At 41.2% G+C, this 12,356-nt stretch overlaps 2 protein-coding genes and 1 long non-coding RNA gene across 5 annotated transcripts in view; 2 read left to right on the top strand and 1 right to left on the bottom strand.

Moving 5' to 3' along the window:
• LOC120895625 (calcium-binding protein E63-1) overlaps window positions 1–5,703 on the bottom strand; it is a 77,679-nt gene extending 71,976 nt beyond the window's left edge. Inside the window, exons 1-2 of one of the 3 annotated variants that reach the window (XM_040299175.1) lie at window positions 5,463–5,703; window positions 680–1,009 (exon numbers count right to left, since the gene is read on the bottom strand). In XM_040299175.1, the coding sequence (XP_040155109.1) occupies window positions 680–706 (27 nt within the window). In that variant the 5' untranslated portion in view covers window positions 707–1,009; window positions 5,463–5,703. Of the gene's footprint in view, window positions 1–679; window positions 1,035–5,462 lie in introns of all 3 variants that reach the window. The other 2 variants (XM_040299166.1, XM_040299183.1) reach the window with 2 other exon arrangements.
• Window positions 5,704–6,621: 918 nt separating this feature from the next.
• LOC120895683 lies at window positions 6,622–10,841 on the top strand. The gene is made up of 3 exons (XR_005738370.1): window positions 6,622–7,070; window positions 9,401–9,563; window positions 9,775–10,841. It is a non-coding gene; the product is annotated as an uncharacterized LOC120895683 (long non-coding RNA).
• Window positions 10,842–11,459: 618 nt separating this feature from the next.
• Window positions 11,460–12,340, top strand: LOC120894173 (transmembrane protein 267). Its single transcript, XM_040296601.1, has 2 exons — window positions 11,460–11,869; window positions 11,938–12,340. The coding sequence occupies exons 1-2, from the start codon at window positions 11,585–11,587 to the stop codon at window positions 12,265–12,267; spliced, it is 615 nt and encodes a 204-aa protein (XP_040152535.1). The 5' UTR covers window positions 11,460–11,584; the 3' UTR covers window positions 12,268–12,340.
• The last annotated feature ends 16 nt before the right edge of the window (window positions 12,341–12,356 follow it).

Genomic DNA, 12,356 nt, shown 5'->3' on the forward strand with positions numbered 1-12,356 from the left:
AAACCTGCTATCAGGTTACGAGGTAACCGGGGATGAAACAGTGTAGGGATGAATCATGTGATTAAATCGGCCAACATTTGCGCATTGGTTCAATGAGCAAAAATAGTTCTCTAATTACGCGTGGAGGAAACAATGTTTCAAAATAATCAATACATTAAAAGTAATGGCATCTACGGTGTGAAATTATTGTAACAAAAAAAACAAGCAAAAAATATGAGCAAATCATAGCTCGCATTAACTGAGCTAATCTTCATTAAGATCTGGCATCGTTATGCAAATCTTAAACTTTCCCTCCTCTTTCCTGGCGTCTAATGACGAAACGGAGCATGAAAATTCCACTCATCTCACATCGCAGACAAGCACACACTCACACAACCACATTATTAAACTGCCAGGTGTGCAGCTGTTCGGCATTAGCCAAAAGGGCAAAATTATAAATCTCATCAATAAGACCGATCCGTGACAGACTCAGTGGGGGGTGAAGAAATGGAGGCTAGCCGTAACGCGGCAGCAGGCACGGCAACTCAGACCGGCTGCTCAGACAGAGAATGATCGATCGGAGTCTCCCGAGAGACACTCAGCGTGTGCTGTTCTATTCACTTTAATGTTATGGTAAAAATGAAAACAAATAGCAACAACAAAACCCATAACGAAGCACCATTGGCTATCACAACTCTACCTTAATTTGGCTGTAGAATCCACTCATTCGAAATCGAATGTGTAGCAATGCAGGGGTGGGTACTGATCGCGGGATGTTAAGACAGAAAGCAATGCAGTAGCAGCAGCACGCTCCTCCCGTTCGCTCGCATTAACGCACCAATGCACTTTGCTTCACTTTGTCAGGCGGTTGTTAAGATCAAGAAGAATAGACTTCAATGTCCAACTTTGCACAACTAATTCAGCTTTGGGTTATTTTCTTCGCTTTATTCAGTTTATGTTTCTTACTCTCTTGATATCACTCGATCACTCTGCTGCCACGCAAACACCTGGCTGGCCGTTAAACTGTCGTCTAAATTTGTATGCAAAAAAAACAACTGTCACATCAAACTAATTAGTATGCGCACGCGTTCTGCATCCGTTCATCCCGTTGACGGCGCCGACACCTTCCCAACCGGGTAGACACGCTCGCTCAAAACTCAATTCCATTCAAAACAGCCGTCCCATTCGATCGTAAACACGCAGTCTAGAGAAAAACTGCTTTTCAAACTGGCAATGATACAGAACTGATCACCCCAAACATGCGCGCACACACACACCGGCACAAATTATGCTGTTTCGTTGTCAATCGCGCAGAGGGAACAACCGACCACCGTACGATTCAAGGCTTTCCGTAGTACTGTCCCGCTTGGCGCAGCTACCCTTAGCGAGCCTTCAAAGTGACGCTTTGAGACGCGACGGTTTTCCTTCCCCCTTAGCGCCTGCTACACACGCATAGGAATCTATCCTCACCGCTCGACCGTTTAGCTAGTCACAGAGCAACACAAATCGTACGTGAAATTTCACCCCACCTCGAAGCAGAAACGCTCCCTTGCGCGATCGGTGATGGCACGCTTTAATCCACCTGGGTTGGTCGGTTGGGATTTATTTTTCGACTTTTACCACGAGGTTATCTTTCGCCTCGAATGCCGTGTTACACACACACAAACACTAAAGCTGATGTTGCACAGTGTCGTCGATCGCCTCCACATCATTCACCGCGTGAGTTCGTGATCGCACAGTGATCGCATTGGCACAGAAACGCGAAGAAAAAATATAAATATATGGCACACGGCTTGTGACACGCGGTTTACGCACCGAATCACGGCTGTGGCGGAACAAACAAACAGCGGTTGCGACTGCTTTGCGTATCGCTCGTCGGTACACTGAACGCGCCCGATTTTACCAATATCCCCGTTTTCCGAGGGTCAAAAGTTCATGCGGGATGTGGAGCCGGATTTCCCTTTGACCGGGGGGTTTTTGAACTCAGGGGCGGAGGCTTTTCCCGTGGGATGCTGGGACGGCACGCATACCAGCGCACTGCTGAACGGTGCCTTTCCGGCGTGTAGTACGTAATCTGCTGTATGCCTCGTGGCGATGGTCCGAAGCCCTCCTAACCTGTTTCCCCGTTTCCTGCTTTCGCTGCCCTTTTTGGCCGTGTGTTTTTGCTGACCTTCTAAGAATAGCCCACCAAAAAAATCGAGCGCACGGTAGGTTTTGGTTTACGCTTCCTTCAAAGAGCATTTTTTGCGTCTGTTGGGGCCCGCCAGGCATGGCATCGGCGGCACGTTTGTCACTCAAATTCGGCGTTCTCGATGTACAGGTGGGATTGTGTGTAGATGTGCGTTTGAGTGTGCAGGTGGTTGTGTGCGTGTGGAAGACTGAGTGAAATTAGCATGCCCTCCGCCAGGTTGTGTGCGTGCGCGTTCGGGATCGTTACTGGGCGACAACTTACTGTCGCACAAAAAGACTACAGGCAACAGTAAACTGAAGCGAAAAATTTACTTTAAAGCATTTGAATTATTTCTCTAAAGGAAATTTGAAGGAAAGGAAATTTCCCTTCAATTCTTGTTTCTGCATTAAATTTAATTTAATGTTTTGAAATTTGAAGTCCAATTCAAGATCATTATTTAATTTGATTGAATTTATTTGTCGTTTACATATTTTCTAACATACGTAATTAAAATGCATAGTTTTTTTTTTAGAATTGTTTTTTCTGATAAGACACAAAAACCCAACAGGTATACTGTTTTGCATTTGGTCTAAATTTAATGCTCCCCAAACCATCATGCTCTGCGTATGCGTGCTGGGTTGTTTGGTTTTTTATGGATGTTTGTTTTAATGTCGTTCTTGTTGTTAAGCTACAAAAATTCGTCAAAAGGTGATGGTCACTTCACCGTTCAACCGGTAAACGGTCATTTCCGTCCGCGTGCGCTGGTTCAAAACAAGAATAACAAATGTTGACAGTCGGCAAGTAAATCAAAACACTGCAAGGTGACATCCACTATCGGCGGATCGTGAACGGATAGGAGCAAGCTGGAGGAAAAACATTTTCTCGCACATTTTTCATCCCAGGATAGTCAACAATTTAGTGACTTATGGAAGAGGATTGTTTTTATCTTATTCGTTACAGGATTTAATTTTGTATGCTTTACTGAGTTGTACATACAACATTTAGATATATATTGTTATTTTCATTAAATTGAACACATTTGCTTGCTCGTTTGAAAACTTATTCCTTTAAAATGCATTTATTAGAGTAGATTAAATAGCGTTATTTTTTTCAAGTTGAAAGTAAAATGCTGGAAGTGCACCACAACTGATAAAATAAATAAATAAATAAGGTAAAACTTGGGTAAAAATCTTGGTAAAATTCAAATATTAACATTTACATATTTTACAAGCAATATATTGTAGAAAAATTGAACGCCGTCTCCCTTGATTACAAAAAAAATCGGAAAGTACAAATCCAATGCACCTTACCGGGCAACCAGACGTATCGAGATAATTTCGCGGCGTGAAATGTGAAAAAAAAATCTAAAATGAACATGGCTGTACCTAGCTGTCATCCACACATGGCGTAAATATATTCGCCGTGACACGGATTGTGTGGAATTCTCATCGAATATCATTGAATGTCCTAAATATTGGTAACTTCACGACGCGTCGCCATTTGCCGGCATGTCTGGTAGCACGGTTATGCATGTCGCCAGAATGACCCAGTTTATCAAGCTTGTGAAGTGATCCTCTAGGCCGGTCTCGTGGTACAGTCGTCGACTCGTACGACTTGACAACATGCCCGTCGTGGGTTCAAGCCCCAAATAAACCGTGCCGCCATACGTAGGACAGACTATCCTGCTATGGGGGGGGGAGTGGTAAACCAAAATTCATTGAAAGCCAACCTCATAAATGGGTACAGGGCAGGCTTTGAACGACAACGGTTGTTGAGCCAAAAGAAGTATAAGAAGAAGAAGTGATTCTCACATCGCTTCCTTTGAATACTTTGACCACATATCGACTCAAAGATTTCATAAGGGTGCTACGTAAGTATAAGTGGTATATAGAATTTTCGGCCACAGGATACAAGAAGCCACTATTATTACCACTTCTAAGGCATTTGAACTTTGTATTTGTCCATATGTTGTTTATAAATGTAGTTTTGTCACGAGTATAACTCAGCTTAGTTATTATCTAAAAGATTTTTTCTTTAGAGTAAAATTCAAATCTTAACGTTCTATGAGGTATGCTTGCACTTCGGTTGTTCCCCAAGGAAGCGTGCTGAGTCCGTTATTGTTTGATCTTTTCATCAATGATATTTATAATGTTTTACCTCCAGATGGTCATCTTTTATATGCGGATGATGTCATTTTTTCCTCTGTTTCTTCGTCTACTGATAGTGAAAGACTTCAATTCTACTTCAACTCCTTCGTCAAGGTGTTCTGGAAATTTGATGTGCCTTTGTCTATAAATTTTAATACATTTAAATTTTAGATAAATTATCCATTATTTTTATTTTTATTTCCAGTTCCATCTCACTTTCATTGTTCATATTATTTTCAGTAGAAGCTTCTCAATGTCTCGTGTTACGTCTATTTGTGACATTGGAGTTATACTTCAAGCAACGGTTGGAGGATATAATAACCAAAGCATATAAACCCCTGGAGTTCATGCTCAGGGTTTCGTCTGAGTTTAGAGATCTTTCCTGTTTAAGAACTCTTTGCTGCAGTATAGTTCGTCCAATTTTGGAACATGCTGGTATTGTATGGAGTCCTTCTAGTATTGAGGGATGCACTCGATTACAAAATGTTCAAAGACACTTCACCAGGGTTGCATTTCGTCGTATTTTTCCATACGATCAAGATCAGACACAGGATCCATACGATAAATCCTGTATTCCAGACGCTGCAAATGTAGAGTGCTTTTTATGAGTGTTGTTTCGTAGAATTTTGATTTTTAATATGGCTTGTTTGATTTTGTTTTTGTTATAATATAAGTAGCTAGGTTTGAGTGAGGTTAGGTTAAGTCAGGCTAGATGTAGGTTGGTTTAGTTAATAAAGCATAATCATATACTGTATATCGTTATCTGTACAGGTTTGAAAAAGCTTTAATTATAATCCTGTTTTATAAAAAAAGATCTCAAAAGCACTCAAATGCTTTTTTCAATTTGTGGATAATTATTATTTAAAATTAAAATATCCACAGCAGAGCAGCACAGTTAAAAAGCATTTGTATCCAACCTTCAAAATAAGTCTAATTGCAGCCATTTTTGGGCAATATAAAAGGTGTCATGTGCCTTTAGGCTATCTTCTACATAATTATACACAAGCTCATATCTTATCTTATATCTTGTCACACAAAAGCTCACGAATAGGCATCAATTAAGCATTATTGCTAAAGCAGTCATTTGATTTGGAAAATAAAGTCCAATGCATAAAGTCGCAAAAAAGGCAAGCAGCGCTACAGCATCACACAACACAACATATTACTTCATCAGGTTCTCTGCTGCTTCCTGGCTGCGCCGTACTGAATGATAATGTTTTGCACTTTGCTCGTGCAAAGTTCACCAAAGCAAACGAAAAACACTAATCCCGGCAGCACCCGATTCACACGCGCGAACACTTTTGCTACCGACTTTCCTTAGCCGTTAATCCCGTCCGATCAACACGATCTTGCCCAGAAAGTAGCACGAACACAAGCGTCACGATCACGGTACGACTCCCGCGACACGGTGAACAATAGTGAACGCATCCTGCCGAACGGGTGCTCCCGAAACCGCGCAATTGCTGGCCGAAAAGTTCAACCCGAGGGATGGTACAATTGCACCGACCAGCAGCAGCAGCAGTACCCCCCTTCCTTCGTGAACGCAACCCGCATGTTCGAATGGGTGACGGGTGGTTTGCTATTGAACCATCCATTCGTCCCTACTCCCCGGCTCGGTGCAGAACCGTTTGAAGTGTTTGATGGTCACGGTACCGTGGGGTTTTTCGCGCGAAAAAAGCCCTTTTTCCTACCGCTAATCAGTTCGCGTGCTGGCAGACGGATGTCGACAGCACCCCGCCCAAAGGGTGAGAAGGAAAGCGTGCAGAACGGGCAGATGAACGGACCGGCCGTTTAAACATGAACGTGGTTGACACATTCAAAATGCCGCTATTTTTTACGCCGCCGCTCGACGACATCTCTGACAAAAGCAAACGACGGTGGCAGCCGGTGGGAGATGCAAACGGGCGTTAGTGTTTGTACTTGAGGCTTTTCAGTAACAGTGACAGCAATGCAACACACAGGGAACGGGAGAAAGGGGAGTGGATCATGAGGTATTCTACCCGCCGCGGAGGCGACGAAGCTCGTGACAAAATGGCATCGTCACCGAACGGTTGTCGGTGTCCTTTCGGTTTGTGTGTCTGAATGGTTTTTTTTTGTCATATAAAAACAGATATACAAAAACAAATAACCAAACCCCTCTACACGATACCTCACACACACATAGCTCAGGCCAGACAAACGACAATACGATCGCATTATTGAGGTGACAAGAATAGGCAGGGAAACAAATTTGTCTCTTCACCATCATTACCCACAACGCGCCAATGTCGGTCAGCGCGTCGGTCGGAATGTCGATCGTGGTCGATCAACAACGAAATAAAAAAAACTCGCTCTCTCGCTCTTTGCATAGTAACATCACTTTTGCTTGTATCGGAAAACAAAAGTGGCGCCTTGGGCGGTGCTGCACGGAAGAAAGAACACGAAAGCGAAAAGCAAAGCAGACTAGATGCGCGCGTTGCCAAAAGGTGTTTAGTGTGTGTGTATGTGTGCTTTGTTGGCGACTTTTGAGCAGAAGACAACCAGGCGTTCGTTGTCGCCACGGAAATTGATCGATCTTAGTCTTGATCGGCGCCAACAAAAGCGACACGATTGGCAGGATCAATGAAAGTGCAACGGTTTGGATCACTTTCAGTGCAGCCTTTTTAAACATTTCCTAGCATTCGCTGCCAAACCGACGGTGTACCAGAAAGGACACGCATGTCATCGATTTGTTTAGTCGCTTAATTAAGGTGCAAGCATAATCTACAGCGCTGCGTTAGTGTGAATTATTGCAGGTGGATTTTTTATTCATTTTTTACAGTGACTTTGAATTGCCAACACTTTTGCTTTTGTTTCTAAGAGTTTAGCTATGCTCTGAAAAAGAGAATTCTTTAAATGATCTTTCTTTCATCCTGCTTTTTTAGTTTGTTGATAAATGTGATAAAATAAGATGAACGCAATAGTTTTCAAGTGCACTATTATTGATCATCCACCTGTACGTGCAAATGAACAATTCAACAAATCTTATTTTTCGTCTCATATGGTGCGCCGTCCATAGGCTTAGTTGGTCAAACTAAATCCCTTATGAACTAGGTTTACCAATTTAACTAGCTATAACTAATTTGTATGCTACGCTTATGTAAGATAACCAAATCTACGAATTATTCAAATCTATACGTGGTTTGAAATATGTTGTCAGTGTAAGTAAGTGTCAGGGGGTAAGTGTATGTAGGTCAGTATTTCGCTGACATGTATAGAGGTAGAATAACACTTTGTTCAAAGCGGACTTTTCGACACTAGATCGTCCAGGCGATCTTGGAAACCCGGAAGGGGTTTCTCTTACTGGAAACGTTGGGTAGGCTAAGTTTTTAGGCGTAACGTCCTATCTTGTTTGGTTTGTTTGGTTGACGGAGTTGGTTTTATTTATACTCAAAAGATGTTATGGAATGTGTTTTTGTGCCAATTAAAGGTTATTGATATGATTGAATTGAATTTATACATTGTATTGCCTATTGTATTGCCGTTGCCTATGCTGCGCTTTTAGTGTTTTTTACAAAAGTTCTGGAACGTTTCAACTGTTCTAACCAAAGAACGAGTGCGTTCGTCGATCTTTGCCTACGCTGCGCTTTTAACGATAAGTTGCTATGCGTTCTGTGTTTGTCTACTTTGCTGCAGTAACGATTGAATTGCTTATGTTGCGCGTTTGGACTGTTTTCGCTAAGTGTGTCTCAATGTTTTGGTACAATAGTGTGATTTGGCTTTCCGGGGTGTGTTACAATGTGTCTTTATCTGATATTGTGTATTATAATATGTTCTGTATTGTAGATATGCTACATAAGGATTGACAAGTGTACACATGTGTTCTTATGGGGAGAGAATGCGTCGTAGATGCCCTACTTGAGCCGTATAAGTGGTGTGTCCGTCAACTGTGACGAAGCGAACTAAGGGACTTTCAATTAATTGCGTAACAAAATGTGTTCTCAAAAAAGCCTTTTTATGATAGTTCTTTTTGTTAATTAAAAATATATGAAAAAGTGTGCCTGCGAACGCCCTCCGCGTACAAAGCGTTCCAACAAAAAAGGGAGTTACATCCAGCGTAAAATTTTGTTACATAAGAAGTGGGTGTAACATTATCATTTTTGGTGGTACGTTATTTATGGATGATCCATGTTTTACTCAATTTCTGCAACACGCTTCGACCTCAATTTAATTGTAGTGTCATATATGAAGACATGTATGAACATTATGGCAGGGGACATATAAACGTCCTCGGCCTGTCCATAACTTACGACATTGACCCGAAGTCACACAAAAATCGAAAAAATTCCGAGGCTTCACAATATTGTGAATAATAATATTGGAGACTCTCTTCGGCTTTACTCGAAGCCAACCGTGGACTTGGGCAGGACGTGATCGTTAATGTGTCACCTGCCTATCATCCCTAGCGACATCCCTCCTGTTGATAATCCATTACTCTTTATCTGATGCCTTTATATCTAATTGGCTTGCAACACGTTCAGAATTGATTAACATGCCAATTTTATAGCTAGTTCTTAGATTCCTCACGTTTATAGATTCTTCTTCTCACACATTCGTATCTTTCAATATTCGTAAAGATCCATCGGATCCAATCCGATGTTGATTGTTGATAATAGAATGTTAAGCTTGATGAACAGTTCTGGTGTTGTTTATTTTGTTGGGAATTGGTCCATGCACGCAGATCATTAAAATCATTTTTAAAGTGTTTATATGAGATATGAACTTAAGATTAACTAAAGTTATTTTAAAAAAAACTCCTTTAAACCCAATGCCTAAAATATGCAATATTGGTACATATTTACATTTTCCATTGAGTACACTTTTTTATCTTCGAAAGAATATACCAAACCATAAATCACCAACTCCTCCAATCTCTAATCCACTGTTCGCATTCTTTTCGCTACATATCTTATGGTCGGCAAATGAATAATTTCCTCCCACAAGGCGGCTCCTTTCCAAACGCAGTAAAATGGCACACATGGTATTCATAAATAATTAATTACACTACCCGTTCAGATTCTTTCTCAGCTTAGCGTTGCTATTTTCCCTTCTATGAAATTTGAAATCTTTTTTTCTCTCTGTTTAGGTATCAGTATCGCAATTTCCAAACGATGCCATCTTTCTTACCAAATGGTTCATCTAAGCTTTCAACAGACCGTAAATGAAACGCTCCTCCCACAACCTTTATTCCGCTCCATGCAGGCGAACAGATTACGTTTATGTTTTTTTCCCCGGCGGGCAATTCAAGGGTATATATCATTAGATCGTGGAGTTTGGAACAACCAAATGATACTGTTTAGAACAGCAAAGTACGGAAACATGTCGTCCACCAGCCCAGGACCAGCTCTGCTTCGTCCAGGGCAACACCCTTCTCTGACATCCCGCTAGGAGCTAGTGTCGTCGTAAACAAATGTCTTTCCGATTGAACAGTGAACAAATTTCCTCTCTCTCTCTCTCAAGGTTGACGATCCATGGCCACGATCTGCTACTGGCGATGGAGCTCGAGGGATTCCACCCGAACAACCGACCGGGTGACTGTACCAACTGCTGCTTCATGGCAAACTGACCACCGTGTCTCCTGTGACCGAGCAGAAATGGAACACCGGTTGGTTGGTGTATGTGTGCGGAGCGGTCGTAGATCATTGAGCAAACTGAAGATCGTTCATTCGACTCAAACAGGTCCGGATTCGGAGTGGACCTATCCATCGTGGCGAGGAAAGAAGTTTTGAAATGGTTGGCAATCTGCAGAAAAGGGAGATAAAGAGAGATAGAGAGAGAGAGAGAGAGAGTGTTCGTGCAAGGGCAGCAGTGAAGATGCCAGGGAGAAAAGGGTTTATTGCCTCCCTGACCGTTTGAAACTATTTTTAGTTCGTCATCGGCTTGAGACACGATTGCAGCGTGTTTATTTTTGGTTGCCGATGAGATGCGCGCGGCATGTGCACAGTAAAGGAAAAGCAGTTTCAGATGTTTTTCTTTCTTTCTTTTTGTTTGTTAAACTGACCGGACCAGATTAAAGCGCCCAACGGCTGTGTAAACGTGGCTGCGTATGAGTGAAGGGGATGTTTTTTTACTTCGTTTAAAAATTGAGTCAAAATGAAGAAATAGCACGTGCAATCAGCTGATCGCTGTTCTGTTGCAACAGAGTCTCGATTGTTTGAGTGAATTAGTTTTTAAATATTTCTGTTGGAAGCGGTAATCTAAGAACGATCATGTCCGGAGGTCAGTGCAATAATAAAAACTCATGAGAGGCTCTATCTCCTGCCGGTTTTCCCAATCATCTCAGGATGTTTGCTACCTATTTGCTACTTATTTTTAAATCGGCCCTACATAGCATTAGGATCGGCCCATTATTTGCGAATTATGCAAACATCCTTAGGGAACAACTAAAAAATATGAGGAACCATGAGGAACACCTAAAAAATCTTGTATGTGTAGGGTTTATTAACCTAATTAATGATTGAACGAGAAGTCACAAATAGTAAAGCTTCATAAGTGATCAGTTAAATAAAGACAAAATAATTAACTTATTACGGTAGTGTTTATCATAATGGAAGGCTCGACTGGCGTCGTATGAAACTTTGTATTATTTTTTTTTTTTGCAATTTGAATCCGAATGCTAAGGGACATTTTTTATTTTTGTCTCTCATTTCGATTTATGGCCGATTTTATGGGCCTTGTAATGTGTACCATACGATCGTTACTATCGTTCTGATCATTCCAATCGTCTCGCTCATTTATTGTTTTCCAATTACACTTTGACCGTTCTGATGGATACGACCGAACATACTTGGTTCTAAATTTTGAACCTAGTACTGATCGTTCCATTCCGAGAAACTAAATAAAGCTGGTTGGTTCGCACCGGAACGTACTTCACTTATTCAAAGCAGTGTTTTTAAATTATTATGACCATTCATGATTTCAATTCCCAGTGTGTTGTTTAACAGACTATCAAACGTTTCTGAAGGGATGTGACGGATGTTTTGGGGAAATGAAAACTACTTATTGTTTTTCGCTTGATATTCTTTTCAATTTATTTGAATTATTTTTTTCAAAAAACAGATAATTAAAAAAAAGCAATAAACTAGTCGAAACATTCCGATTTTAATAACTAACAGCACCACTGAAATGTCAATCCTTGTCCGCCGCGAAACTCACTGTGCGCGGCTCGTTTGTTTGTAAACAATTGCAGCAATATTGAATCATCCTTCGTTCCTGTATTCACAATTTATTCGAATCGCTGAACAGTTTGATTCGTCAACTTTCCTTTCAAATGAATTGGAACCTGCTATTAGTGCTAAAGCATGTAATCTTGTGTTGTGTTTGTGTGATCGGTGATAAACTGGGTGAATCCGCGCAGAAGCCGGCTCTTGTGCGAGCCTGCATTGACAATGCCACGCACGCCTTTATCGGGTGCATAGTCGCGGAGCTGGTCCTTTTCAACTTCAAACATCAACTTACGCGACACGAGTACTCCTGGCTGCTTTTCGTGGCAACTATTATTTCATCATGCATTGATTTGGATCATTTCATAGAAGCAAAGTCATTCAGACTGCAGGTAGAGAGCGCTTTTATGATTGCTTTTGTTTAAAAAGATCTACCAAGTAACTTTTTTTTTATTTTTAGGATGCCACCAATCTCGACCGAAGACCATTTCTTCACAATTCAACGATATGTGTAGTAATTTTTATCTTATTTATCCTTACGAAGCGCGCTAGCAATCAATTGCGTATGTTGATTGCGATGGCTTTCGTTGCATTTAGCACGCATCATTTACGTGATGCAACAAGGCGTGGAATATGGTTTAAATCGCCTTTTCAGAACAGCAGCAGTTCGGCAGTTCCTTATGTACTATACATTGCGTATGTTAATATCATTCCAAGTGTGATCGTTTATCTGTTGCAAACAACGGGCAGCAGCACCGTGCCAAAAATGAAGCTAGTCGAGGTGGTGTAGATTAAGTTGGGAGAATACAATGTGATTGGAAATAGAAAATTAATTTTAAATAAATCAATTATGATATTCTATAGATGCAGTAGCCTTAA

Source organism: Anopheles arabiensis, chromosome 2 (assembly GCF_016920715.1).
Source record: "Anopheles arabiensis isolate DONGOLA chromosome 2, AaraD3, whole genome shotgun sequence".
NCBI classification, from domain to species: Eukaryota; Metazoa; Arthropoda; class Insecta; order Diptera; family Culicidae; genus Anopheles; species Anopheles arabiensis.

Bases quoted from the DNA above. Each gene is read 5' to 3' on its own strand.
- LOC120894173 (XM_040296601.1), top strand. From the start codon at position 11,585: ATGAATTGGAACCTGCTATTAGTGCTAAAGCATGTAATCTTGTGTTGT. The intron at 11,870-11,937 runs GTAGAGAGCGCT...TTTTATTTTTAG, and splicing joins CAAAGTCATTCAGACTGCAG to GATGCCACCAATCTCGACCG.